The sequence below is a fragment of the Caretta caretta genome, chromosome 5 (genome assembly GCF_965140235.1).
Source record: "Caretta caretta isolate rCarCar2 chromosome 5, rCarCar1.hap1, whole genome shotgun sequence".
NCBI lineage: Eukaryota > Metazoa > Chordata > Testudines > Cheloniidae > Caretta > Caretta caretta.
The window spans coordinates 136,364,603-136,378,509 of record NC_134210.1 but is presented as its reverse complement, the minus strand read 5'-3'; the positions used below and the strand labels follow the sequence as shown (position 1 = coordinate 136,378,509).

The window sequence follows — 13,907 nt, the reverse complement described above, 5'->3', positions numbered from 1 at the left end:
CACGTGTAACTTACTGAGCCGCCAAATGCAAACAGGCAAAATAACCTGCCTGTGCCCCACCCCAGCGCCAGGGGAGAGCGCGCCCCGCTCCAGGCCTCCCAGCCCGGCCGCGGGATTACACCGCTAGCCCTCACGCAGGGCCAGACCACTTTCATTCCAGGCTTTGGCGGCGCTTCTCTCCTGCCTGCTGTCAGTCCCCATGATGGCGGGGCTTGGACAGTGCGCGAAACCTGGCTTCCTCAGCTCCGAAGTGCCGGGCTGCTGTTCCCTACCTCCTGCGCGCACCGAGCGCCGGGCTTAGCGCCTGGCTCCCCGCGGGGAGCAGGTGCCCGGGTGCTTTAGGAGCGGGGTTTGGTTTGCAGGCGCGCAGGCTGGCTGGGGCGATTCCCTAGGGTGCGGGCGAGGCAGTGCAAGCGGGGCACAGGGAGAGCCCGACAGTCAGCCTGCGGTTGAACAGTCTCTAAGGTGCCACAAGTACTCCCTTTCTTTCAGCTGGCTGAGAAAATCCAAAAGCTGAACCCGAGAGAGCCGAGCCATTCTGCCCACTGAGCTAAACTGCAGCCGTGTCTGGCGTGGGAGCCATGGGCCTGGGCTGAGAGCAGCTGACAACTGACTCTCTCTGCCTGTGAATGGCAAAGACACTAACGGAATCACTGGAATCGGCCAGGCTCTGCGAGGACCCTTTCTACAGCTCCCCAGTCGAACCGGAGCATTGGGCGCTGTCCGTGCGAACGCGGCGCGCTCTTGCGCACAGAGGCACCGGGGACGCAGAACGCTGCTCTGGACACGCGGCGCTGCGGGGAAGGGGCAATCGGACGGGAGCAGGTCTTGAAGAATTGGAATTAAACTAGTTCCTTGGGCAGTGTCCCTCCTTTCTCAGTACATGCGAACGCTCAGGGTTGGAAATCGGAACCGCACCTGGGTTTTAGCCTGCAACCCTTTCCCTTTGCTGGCAAAACACAAACCTCCCCTGCCTACCTTCAGGCCGAGCCTGGGGGCTGTGCATGGATCAGGAGCTGTTTTCACTACAGCCTCACCCTGGAATCATAGAATATCCGTTGGAAGGGACCTCAGGAGGTCATCTAGTCCAACCCCCTGCTCAAAGCAGGACCAAGCCCCAACTAAATCATCCCAGCCAGGGCTTTGTCAAGCCTGACCTTAGAGGTTTTTAAGGATGGAGATTTTACCACTTCTGGAGGTAACCCATTCCAGTGCTTCACCACCCTCCTAGTGAAATAGTGTTTCCTAATATCCAACGGAGACCTCCCCCACTGCAACTTGAGACCATTACTCCTTGTCCTGTCATTTGCCACCGCTGAGGCCAGCTGAGCTCCATCCTCTTTGCAACCCCCCTTCAGGTAGTTGAAGGCAGCTATCAAATCCCCCCTCACTCTTCTCTTCTACAGACTCCATCCCTCATACAGCCCGGTGGGCAGGAACCAACAAGGATCTGTAGAGGGAAGGTTCTAATGTTAGGTTTCAGAGGAACAGCCGTGTTAGTCTGTATTCGCAAAAAGAAAAGGAGTACTTGTGGCACCTTAGAGACTAACCAATTTATTTGAGCATGAGCTTTCGTGAGCTACAGCTCACTTCATCAGATGTTTACTGTGGAAACTGCAGCAGACTTTATATACACACAGAGAATATTGTGTTGTCAGAATGTTGTCAGCTCTAAAGGTGCTGGATCCAGGGCACTGTTTACAGGTTTGGGCGAGATCTAGATTATAGTGTACTGAAACAGTGACTGTCCTGGGTCTGTAGGATCAGGCCCTTCATATCTGCGTTGTTCCTGTGAGTGGAAGGCGGCGGTTTGCCGCCCAGAATCACACCCCCCTTTCCCACCCGCTCAGGGTCTGCCCCCGGCTTTGCCCTGGGGCTTGGTGGCTCCTTTGGATACCCCAAGCGTTTATGGCAGGTGGCACCAACAGGGACTGATTTTGCTGGGCGGGGGAGGGCAAGGGGGGAAGCAGGCTGCCTGCCTTTCTCCTGCTCTCCACTTGAAAAATGTGTTTGCAATGCTGGAAAGAAAACCAACCCCCCACCAACAAACGGATGTCACCTCGCAGGGCAGTATTTATTCTTGTCCCTAATTCATAATGATCAGAATCCATCCGCAGCCCAGCACGCTCTGCGGAAGGAACCTGATACACGGTGCGTTTGTGTGCGAAGATACAGAGCCTCCCCGTTGGCATCCCCAAAGCCACGTTGCTTCAGTTTCGTTGGGAATAGCTTCCTCCTCCGGTACTGTACAGCACCGTGCCCCGGGGGTGTGTTAATGTCACCGTCTTGTTAACAAGGAAGAGGCACACACGCAGCGCTGGGAAATCGGAGGAGCAGAGGTAGGGCTGGGGTCGGGCTTTGCATGTGTTCACACCGCAGAGTTGGACCGGACTGTCTGTCTTTTGAAAGCATAAAAGGAAGGGGCGTGTTCGGTCGGGGTTGTTCTCTGGTTCATTACCTGGGGTTTTAAAATACACCGCAGGGGATGGCGCCTGTGCCTTATTTTTCATATTTAATTTACTAGGGAGAAGTCACTAAAAGCCACAGGTTGGCAAATCTCCGAGAAAGTGCAAAACCCGATAAAATGGTGCGAAAACCGGGATCCAAACCCAGATGTCCTGGCCGCAAGTCTAAAATGTGAGGTAAGAGCATGGAGCTGGAGACAGGAGCGGTGGCAGATGACAGAACAAGGAGTAATGGTCTCAAGTTGCAGTGGGGGAGGTTTAGGTTGGATATTAGGAAACACTATTTCACTAGGAGGGTGGTGAAGCACTGGAAGGGGTTACCTAGGGAGGTGGTGGAATCTCCTTCCTTGGCTGGGATGATTTAGTTGGGGTTGGTCTGGCTTTGAGCAGGGGGTGGGACTAGATGACCTCCTGAGGTCCCTTCCAACCCTGATCTTCTGTGACTCTGTGACATCAGAGAGACAGGGTGGGTGAGGTAATATCCGGGATTGGAGCAATATCTGCTAATTAACAAGACTAGAACAGAACAAAAGTTCTGAGGAGTAGGCTGGTTCAATAAAAGATCATTCCTCACCCAGCTCCTCTCTCTGGTGCCTACATCCGCTGTGCGCAGGAGTGAGAGATAGCCCTGTACACTCCCCCCCCGCCCCCCCCCCCAGACGGCATATATATACGGGGCATTTCAGCACTGCATGAAATAGGTTATGGCCTGCAGACAGAAAAGTTTAGGCTCTGGTCACTTTAACTCATTGCAATCGAAATGCACTGAGCACAGGGAATCCGTTTGAACACGACCAGCCTGCTCCTCGTGTCGATCTTAAACCGTTCTCCCTGCTTGGACACGGGTTCGGCCCCGCTTTTCCGCAGTTTTGCGCTCCTCCTACTCCGCACAGGTCCCAGCCCAGCACCAAACGAATCAGATCGGGGGGGCCTGGAGCGGACGCGGATTTCGTTGCTGTGTGATTCGCTCGCCGCGGTTCTTATGGCGCCGGCAGAGTTTTACCGCTACCTGCCGGTGGGGCCCTGAGCCGAGTGAGGGGCGCTTCAGAAACGCGCATCCAGGCGATTATCATTCATGCTCTGTTCACGCAGCTGTTGTGATTGGCCGCGGGGCCCCCGCTGTGCCAGGCGCTGCGCAAACCCAGGAGAACGCTCGGGCCCCTCTCTCCAAGGAGGCGCCGGCCGCAGGGGATCCGAGGCCGATTGTAGGGGTCCGATCCCCGGCGGTGCAAACCCCGGACGGTTCGGGGACTGCGCTCCAGGACACAAGGCGCTATTTCAGGGTTACAGCCCCGGGGCCCCACTCTCGGGAGGCGCTGCCAGAGCAGTGGGGGAGCCCTGGGCACGATGTCCTGGCGCCGGGCGGGCTCCAGGTGCCTCTCCCCAGCCCAGGGCGCCCCTCTCCTGGCGCTTTGCGCTGACCCAGCAGAGAGCTACGCGCCAACCCCGCCTGGCCACGCTCCAGCGCTTCTCCAGAGCGCAGCTGTCCACGGGGCTCCCGAGCCTGAGCGCGGGCATGGGCCCAGCTCCGGGCTTGGCAGGAGCCGGCGTGGCAGGTGATCTGCTTTGCGGGCTGCCGGCTCCTGTCCTGCGCCGCGCCCATTCCGGAGTCAGGCGTTACCTGGGAAGGTGCGGGAAGGGCTCGGGCATCCCCCCGGCTGCCAGGGCGCTGGGCAGGGCAGCGCCTTCCTGCAGGTGCGTCAGGGAGGCTGGGCCCGGGACCAGCCTGTCTCTTTAAGGCGCTGGGGGCGGAGGCCCGGGCAGGTGGGAGTGCCGGCTGCCAGGTACTGCAGGCGCAGAAGGAGCCGGAGGTCGCGGCTCAGCAGGAGACATAAAAGGAGGGAGTTCCCCGCCCACACGCCTCCTTTGCCGGGCCGGCGGCGGTACCTGCGCGCCGGGGGCTGCGGCCATGGCATACCCCTAGTGCAGCGGCGCCCCTCCGCCCCGGGCTCCCTGCCCAGCGGCCAGCCGGGCACAAGTTCATGGTGATGGGGGCAGCGGCTCCCGCAGCCCTGGGTCTGGAGTCACCGTCCTCCCTGCCCCGGGCGGCCCGGGCACCGAGCCTCCGCCGCGCCCATCAGCAGTGAGTGCCCGCGCCCCTCCTGGACTGAGCGCGCCGGCTTCGGGAGCCCCCCGGGCGCAGCTGGGGCGCCAGGGGCAGGCGCCCGCCGGGGATGACGGCGGAGAGCCAGCAGCCCCTGTGCGGGGCCAGCCCAGCCGAGCCCGGTCTCCTGATCATGCCCCCGGCGAAGGCGCAGCCGGGGCCCCCCGAGGCGGGGCCGCGGGGCGCCGGCCGGCGGCGGAAGCGGCCGGCACAGCGGGGCAAGCCCCCGTACAGCTACATCGCGCTCATCGCCATGGCCATCGCGCACGCCCCGGAGCAGCGGCTCACGCTGGGCGGCATCTACCGCTTCATCACCGAGCGCTTCCCCTTCTACCGCGACGGGCCGCAAAAGTGGCAGAACAGCATCCGCCACAACCTGACGCTCAACGACTGCTTCGTCAAGGTGCCGCGGGAGCCGGGCCGCCCGGGCAAGGGCAACTACTGGGCGCTGGACCCGGCGGCCCGCCGCATGTTCGAGAGCGGCAGCTTCCTGCGCCGGAGGAAGCGCTTCAAGCGCAGCGACCTCTCCACCTACCCGGGCGCCGCGCCCGACGGGGCCTTCGGCGCCCCCGCCGCCTGCTACCCCGCCGCGCCGCCCGCCCCGCGCCGCCTCTTCGGCCTCGGGGGCCCGCCCGGCGCCCAGCTCGCCCCGCAGCCGGCCCGCCCGCTCAGCCCCGAGCTGGCCCCGGCCCCCGCCAGCTCCTGCGCCTTCGCTGGAGCCGCCTACGCCAGCCCGGGCTGCGCCGGGGGCCCCGGCCCCTACCCGTACCCGGGCCCCGGCGCGCCGCTGCCGCTCACCCAGGGGCCCTACGCGCAGGGCAGCGGCCAGCTGTACCCGCCCGGCCGCCTGGCCCTGTCCGCCTCGCCCCAGCTCGGCGGCGACAGCCGGGACTTCTACGGCCGCATGTCCCCCGGACCCTGCCCGGCGCTGGCCCACGGCTACAGCCCCGGCGCGCAGCTGGGCGGCCCCGGCGCCTACCTGCGCCATGCGCCCTACCCCGGCGCCGTGGAGAGGTTCGTCCCGGCCATGTGAGGGGGCCCGGGCTGGCGCTGGAGCGGCCGCCGGAGGGACAGAGCCGCGCCCCCGGGAGTGTGGAGCAGCGTCCCCTGCGGCAGGGAGCCGGCCCCATGGGCTCCACGGGGTCCCCTCGGGGCCATGGCTAGCCCGGGCCGCGGGGCGGGGCGGGACACTGAGACCGAAGCCCCCGGCCGCGGCCCAGGACAAGGCGAGTAGTCAGCGTTGTTCCCCTTTGCGTGCGCCCAGAACTGTGCTCCTGGACTCGCCCGGCGTGGGGAGCCATGGGGCGCGGGGCTGTTCCCCACATCGCCTGCCTCTCCCTGTCCTCGCTTCCCGCCGGGGCCCTGCGGGGTGCAGGGCAGCACCGAAAAGGGAGAGGGATCCCAGCTGTGCCTGCAGAAGACCCAATTCCGCATGAACCATAAAGTCCTTCTGGCCCGGACTCATCGGTCCCTTGACTCCCGTTTCCTTCGGATCCCAAAGAGGGGGGCGGGAGGGTCAGCGGTTCTGTTCCTAATGGCCTTGGACATGTCACTGCAATAAATGGCTCTGCCGGCAGCATCGCCTGGGGTTTTCATCTTTAAAGCCAAGTTGTCCACTTGTCTTCCCTGGTTTTAGGCAAGTAGCTTAACCTCCCCATCCCCTGAGCTAATTTGTGACCTCTCCCTCATTAGTCACGCGTGCCCCAGGCCAGCTTTCCGCTCCGCTCCTTCCAGGGCAGGGGCCGAGCGAGTTTCCAGAGCCGCTGTGCGATCAGATCACTCTGGGTTTGATTAATCTCCCGGATTAAGTTCGTGAGATCCTGTACCCTGACCGCAGACAGCCTTCTGCCCTCCAGTCCGGTTAGTGAATGGGAAATCAGGCCGGAGGCAAAGCCCACTGAAATCAGCCTTTTGGAAACAGGGTTTTACTCACTCAGCGCTATTTGGAGGGGCAGCCCAGACGGACTGGTTGTTTGCCTCAGTGAGTGGCGCACCTTTGCGCTCGGCGCTGCACAGACCGGTTGGGCTACACTACACAGAGACACCCCCCCCCAGAACTCGCTGCCGTGTCTACATGGGGAAGGCCTACTGGTGCAAACTAAGGGAGGTGAATTAAAACGATGCCGCTATACAGGTGTCACCCCCAGATGGGTGCGCTTAGTAAGGTGTAAAAGTGCGGTTTCCGTTTACTTTGTTGTGTGGGAAGGGGCCTAAGTTAAATTGAAAAAAGCCACCCAGCCGGAATGGGTCCGAGTGTCCAGCCGGGGGGAGATGCCAGGAGCACTTTCCCTTCACAGATAGGGGAAGGAAAGCGAGGCCCAGAGTGGGGAAGAGACTTCCCGGGGTCACCGTCAGGATTAGACTGTCGGGCGCTGCCCGCCGGGCCAGGCTGCGGCTCTGTTTTTGTATTGCCCTCGTTCATTTTGCCGCAAGCCCACACCGGTCAATTGGTTTTGGGGGGCTTCCCCCGAATTGTCCCCAGCATCTAGCACTAGCCTGCTGGTTTGCAATGTCTGGGGCAGCAACGCGCTGTTTGGAAATGCCAATGAGTATTTGTGATGACTATGTACAGCCCCCAGTCTTTAGGAGCTGGCAGCAAATTGCTCTCCGCCCCACACAGCTGGATGTCTAAGGGCCTGATCCTGGTCCTAGGTGCGCAGCGGAGTTACTCTGTTCAGCTGAGCAGTCCCGCTGACGCCAGGCTCTTGCTCTAAGAGGGACGTGTACTGTGTGTCCTGCACCCAACGCGCCCCTTGAGTTCAGTGGGTGATCATTTGAGTGCACAAGGGATGCGGGCAGATTATGGACCCCACCCCACAAAACTCTTACTCACTGGAGTAGGCCCATTGACATGAATACCATAACTCCCTGAGCAAGGATTACTCACCTGAGCAACGAGTGCTGGATCCAGCCCTTTTCTGGTTTGGGAAATTTTTATCTGAAAATGATGTTTTCTGCCTGCCCAGCCGGAGTCGCTGAAGTTCAGAGAGCAAGCGCTCCGCGGTGCTCTGAAAATCAGCCCCCTTTACCGCGCATCACAGTGGGTCCCCGCCACGCTTGAAAATCGTACCCATATTTGAAATGCTTCACTGCTAGAAACGTAACAATATAGTATAATCTGTCGGAGAAAACCCAGCCCTCCGAAAGAGAGAAGAAGGTTCCTTACCTGGATTTACCCTAATATTTATACAAGCAAAATCCTGACCGTCTGTAGTATAGTCAGACAAATACAGGCCACTCAGCCATCGCGGATCAAGTGTGTTGAATTTGCGTGGGAGTTGTGGGATACCTTCGGGACGCTGAAGGGGAAGGGGTTTGAAATCCCGGTACAGTTGATCCCAAGGAGCGAGAGCTGCTGAAATTCCGGCTCAGGACATGAGCCACGCCCGACCGCTGTCACTGCATCCCTGCTAGGGCTGATGCCAGCACCGGCGGGAAGTGCGCCCCCCGCTGGAACTCCCGTGGGCTAGGGCAGCCGGACGGGTTTCAAACCCGGCGGAACGCAAAGCCGCAGGAGGAGACGGGAAGCAAACAGCGTGGCTACGTACCATGCTTTTTCACTTACAATAGGGAAACGCGGCCACTCAGTGGCATCTGAATTGTATGGTTCTGACTCAGGAAAAACTCTCGCTAGAAGCCGAGTACGCTACTAGCTAGAGAGAGGGGCAAACTTTTTGTACAAAACTGTTTGTTTTTCAAAAAAACAACCAAACAAAAAACAAAAAAACAACCAAACAAACAAAACCAAACCCCACCGCCCCAGCTGGGGCAGCCTGGCAGTATTCCCGGAAGTTCTCAGTTTTGCCAAATCATTTTGGTCAAAAATAATTTTAAAAATGTTTACAAAATAAATCAAAACGTTTGGTGTTTGACATTTTGGGACGCTATTTCTGGTTTCTGGTTCAGAAAGGCTCCAGTTAAATGTTTCTTTTAATTCTATTTTAAAAAGTCAACAACCTTTTCAAATGCTCAAAATTGAAGCAAAACGTTTTGGGTTGGGTTGAACAAAACGTTTCGTTTGGCCTGAAATGATTATGTACTTTCCAGTCAACGGAAATTGGCAGTGAAATGAAAGTCTGTCTCTGTCTCTGTGCCAGCAGGGCATTCCCGTGACCCCCCTCACCGGCGTGTCAGGGCTGCAGCCCGTGGCGATCCTCCCATTGACATGCGGGGCAGTAGGCCGGGCTGCAGGTGAATCCTGTGGCTTCTGGGGGCGCAAATCTGAATGAAACCGAGGGAGGTCTGAATCCTGGGGCCAGTTACACTGTGGGCTGCCGGGGTGGAAGGAAGGGGAAGAATTCGGCCAAGAGGGTTTAATGAAGTCAGGAAGGCTGGGCTCAGAAGGAGTGAACCCCTTGGCACTGCTTAGCATCACAGCAGCATCCTTCCAGGGGCCTGCTGCTTCAGCCACTCTGCTGAGTTTGTGATTGGTTGGTAATTAAACCCAGGCTGAAAGAGAATCGCCATTTCGGACAGACCCCGCATGCCAGGCCAGGCCATGGACTGTTCATTGGGTACATATGATGATGAGAGCCTTCACTTTGGGTACTTTGGATTGTTGGAAACATTGGAAAGGTTTTTCAGCTCCCGTGAGCCCCACTTGCACCTGTCTGTAAATTGCCTTAGTTTTGCATTAAAAGGCCCCAGGCTCCACGAGTGTGATTCCAGTAAAGTCAACTGCACTGTGCCCATTTACACCAGCTAAGGATCTGGCCCAAGGGCTTTAGAAAGCTGGGTTTGGTTGGATCAGACTTATAACCAAAGTCTTGCGGTTATAAAACAAGGGGCCAACCTGCCAAGGGGACCCCTGGTGGCGCTGGAGGCTGAAGGTTGTGGCCCTTGGGTATGTGCCCATGAACTGGTGCCATGCCCACTGGCATCCGCCCTGTCACTGTGGAGTGCCAGGAGGGGCCTCCCACGCTGCCCTGCAGCCCTGGGTGGGGAGCTCTGGGGAGAGCCCCGCCCCACTGAGCAAAGGTGGGCCCTGGCCTGCTGCAACTGCTCACTGGCGCCCCCACTGGCTGCCTGTTGCCCTGCCCTAGAGGAGCAGAAAGAAGCTGGCTGCCCCATGGTCTGCTCCCACTGGGCTTCAGAAACCTCTGGGAGAGCAGGACACAGGAGCTCCACGGGCTCTGCCTGAGCCTACCCCGAGTGCAGGCTGGCTCCCCTTCCCCACACAACCGCTCTGGGCAGCCCAGAGCAGTGGGAAAGAGAAGCTGAGAGCAAACAGACAGCTACACTCCCCGGTTCTCTGCCCAGACTGGGCTTGAGCCAGGGGCTGCTCTAACTTACTCCAGCTGGCCAGGGGCCACCTGCCATCTGGAGACAGCTGAGCACAGCGCACTCCAGGCCTCCTCCTCCTGCCCTGTTCGGGTTCCCTCCCCACTCTGAACTCTAGGGTACAGATGTGAGCACTCGCATGAAAGACCCCCTAAACTTATTTCTAGCAGCTTAGGTTAAAAACATCCCCAAGGCACAAATCCTTTGTCCTTGGACGGTATGCTGCCACCAGAAAGTGATTTAGACAAAGAATTAGGGAAAGGACCACTTGGAATTCCTATTCCCCCAAAATATCCCCCCAAGCCCTACACCCCCTTCCTGGGAAGGCTTGAGAATAATATACCAACCAAACAGGTTAACCAGATTCTTAAAAAACAGAACTTTATTATAAAGGGAAAAAAAGTAAAAGAAGCACTTCTGTAAAATCAGGATGGAAGGTAACTTTACAGGGTAATCAGATTCGAAACACAGAGGATTCCCCTCTAGGCAAAAATTTAAAGTTACAAAAAACAGGGATAAACCTCCCACTTAGCACAGGGAAAATTCACAAGCTAAAACCAAAAGATAATCTAACGCATCTTGCCTTATTTACTTACTCTTTTTTGCACTATTGAGACTCATTTTAGTATGATTTTAGGAGAAGTTTTCTGACCTGATGCTTCTCTGCTTCCCCAGAGAACACACAACCAAAGAGCACAAACAATGTCTTCCCCCTCCCCCCCAGATTTGAAAGTATCTTTTTTCCCCATTGGTCCTTTTGGTCAGGTGTCAACCAGGTTATCTGAGCTTCTTAACCCCTTACGAGCAAGGAGGAATTCTAGGCTACCCTTAGCTGTATGGTTATGACAGACCCCCCAAATCACAGATGGTGCTGGACAGCCTGTGTCACACTGTCTGTGATTTCTTCCTGGAGCTCTAGGAGAAAACAGAGTTAATAAGATGCATGCACCTCTGGATAGACTACTGATTACATAAAAACTAACAATAATTTCCACGTTTCAAGGACAATTTTAACCAGTGGATTCTGGGAAACTTTCACGGGAGAGTGCATCAGCCACCTTGTTAGAAGCTCCTGAGATGTGTTGTATGTCGAAATCAAAATCTTGGCGAGCTAAACTCCACCAAAGAAGTTTTTTGTTATTGTCCTTGACGGTGTGAAGCCACTTCAGCGCAGCATGGTCTGTTTGCAGGTGGAAACGCCGTCCCCAAACGTATGGGCGTAGTTTTTCCAGCGCGTAGACGATGGTGTAGCATTCCTTTTCGCTGATTGACCAGTGGCTTTCCTTCTCAGACAGCGTTTTGCTGAGAAACACGGCAGGATGGAACTCTTGATCCGGTCCTTCCTGCATTAAAACTGCTCCCACACCACGCTCGGATGCATCTGTGGTTACTAGGAACGGTTTGTCAAAGTCTGGGGGCCTGAGCACAGGGTCAGACATAAATGTCGCTTTAAGCTGGTTAAAGGCCTTCTGACATTCTTCAGTCCACTGAACTGCATTTGGCTGTTTCTTTCTGGTTAGGTTGGTCAGTGGGGCAGCGATCTGGCTGTATTGCAGTACAAATCGCCTGTAATATCTGGCCAAGCCTAAGAAGGATTGGACCTGTTTCTTTGACTTTGGGATGGGCCACTTTTGGATAGCATTCGCTCTGGCCTGTAGGGGGTTGATAGTTTCTTGACCCACCTGGTGTCCAAGGTAAGTCACTCTGTTTAGGCTTATTTGACAAGTTTTTAGCCTTAACAATTAATCCTGCCTCTCGTATACACTCGAAGACCTTCCTGAGATGCTCCAGGTATTCTGCCCATGAGTCAGAAAATATGGCCACGTCGTCAAGATAGTCTCCTAGCAGGATTGGAAGAATCTGCAGTTGCCTATCTATAAGTTTCTAGAAGGTGGCGGGTGCATTTCTCAGCCCGAAAGGGAATCCATTAAATTCATACAGCCCTACATGTGTGATGAAGGCTGACCTTTCCTTAGCACATTCATCCAGCGGTACCTGCCAGTACCCCTTGGTTAAGTCCAAGGTAGAGATGAACTGGGCCCATCCCAGTTTCTCCAATAGTTCATCTGTGCGTGGCATTGGATAGTTGTCTGGGCGAGTCACAGCATTTAACTTACGGTAGTCCACGCAAAAACGTATTTCCCCATCTGGTTTGGGAACTAGAACCACTGGAGATGCCCATGCACTGCCAGAGGGGCGGATTACCCCCATCTGTAGCATGTCCTGGATCTCCCGTTCTATAGCAGTTTTAGCTTGAGGAGACACCCGGTAAGGTTGGACTTTAATTGGGCGAGCATTCCCTGTGTCAATGGAGTGGTATGCCCATTCAGTCAGTCCTGGGGTGGCTGAGAACATCAGCGCATAGCTAGTGCACAGCTCCTGGATCTGCTGTCGCTGTATACACCCAAGGGTCATGGAGAGGTTCATCTCTTCCACGCCACCAGCACTTTTCCCTTCGCAGTAGACACCTTCAGGCCACTCAGCGTCATCTCCTCCCTGGGCTGTAAACTGACAAACCTTTAATTCTCTGGAATAAAAAGGCTTTAGAGAATTAACATGGTACACTTTCGGCTTTCGGTGGGGAATGCTATGAGATAATTAACAGCTCCCAGGCGCTCCTGGACCATGAATGGCCCTTCCCACGACGCTTCCATTTTATGGGCCTGGAGCGCCTTCAAGACCATGATCTGGTCCCCTACTTTGAAGGAATGCTCTCTGGCATGTTTATCATACCAGGCTTTTTGCTCTTTTTGAGCATCTTTTAGGTTTTCTCTAGCAGGGGCTAAAGAGGTTCGGAGGGTGTTTTGTAGGTTGTTTACAAAGTCCAGAATGTTAGTGCCTAGAGAAGGCGTAAACCCCTCCCATTGCTGCTTCACCAACTGCAATGGCCCCTTAACGTCGCGGCCATACACAAGTTCAAATGGTGAAAACCCTAAACTGGGATGTGGTACAGCTCTGTAGGCAAAGAGCAACTGCTGCAACACTAGGTCCCAATCATTGGAGTGCTCATTTATAAATTTATAAAAAGAAAAGAAGTACTTGTGGCACCTTAGAGACTAACCAATTTATTTGAGCATGAGCTTTTGTGAGCTACAGCTCACTTCGTCGGATGCATACTGTAGCTCACGAAAGCTCATGCTCAAATAAATTGGTTAGTCTCTAAGGTGCTACAAGTACTCCTTTTCTTTTTGCGAATACAGACTAACACGGCTGCTACTCTGAAACTTATAAATTTATGTATCATGGCCCCCAAAGTTCCATTAAACTTCTCCACCAAGCCATTTGTTTGATGGTGGTAAGGGGTGGCAACCAAGGGGTTCACCCCATGAGCTTTTCACAGGCTTTTCATGGTCCCTGTCAGGAAATTAGTTTCCAAATCTGTAAGGATGTCGGAGAGCCAGCCTACCCTGGCAAAAATATCTGTTAGTGCCTAGCACACACTTTTAGCCCTGGTCTTGCTTAGAGCTACTGCTTCCGGCCATCGGGTGGCAAAATCCATGAAAGTCAGTATGTACTGCTTTCCTCTGGGTGTCTTTTTCGGAAAAGGACCCAGAATATCCACAGCTACTCGCTGAAATGGAACATCAATGATGGGGAGTGGCTGGAGAGGGGCTTTGACCTGGTCTTGGGGTTTTCGCACTCTTTGGCACACCTCACAAGACCGGACATAAGTAGAAATGTCCTTGCCCATTCCCTCCCAGTGGAATGACCCCCCCCAAACGGTCTTTGGTCCTGTTCACCCCAGCATGACCATTAGGATGATCATGGGCTAAGCTTAATAGCTTTACCTGGTACTTAGTTGGAACTACCAACTGTCTCTGAGGATGCCAGTCTTCCTGGTGCCCACCAGAAAGAGTTTCCTTGTATAAAAGTCCTCTTTCGGTTAGAAGAGCTGAGAGGTGGTGGGTTGCTCCATGCTGCCATCCAAGCTCTCTGGAAGCTTTCATCTGCTTCCTGTTTGGCCTGCAACTGTTCCCTTGATGCTGGAGACATCAGTTCCTCACTGGATTGTGGACTTGGGCTTGGTCCCTCGGGAAGTGATGCAGGTGATGGGGCTG

General features: G+C 56.0%; 1 protein-coding gene across 1 annotated transcript; it reads left to right on the top strand.

Moving 5' to 3' along the window:
- Positions 1–4,546: 4,546 nt before the first annotated feature.
- FOXE1 (forkhead box E1) lies at positions 4,547–6,124 on the top strand. Its single transcript, XM_048849748.2, has one exon. It carries the CDS (start codon positions 4,640–4,642, stop codon positions 5,600–5,602), a length of 963 nt encoding a protein of 320 aa, XP_048705705.1. The 5' UTR covers positions 4,547–4,639; the 3' UTR covers positions 5,603–6,124.
- Positions 6,125–13,907: the final 7,783 nt, after the last annotated feature.

Bases quoted from the DNA above. Each gene is read 5' to 3' on its own strand.
- FOXE1 (XM_048849748.2), top strand. From the start codon at position 4,640: ATGACGGCGGAGAGCCAGCAGCCCCTGTGCGGGGCCAGCCCAGCCGAG.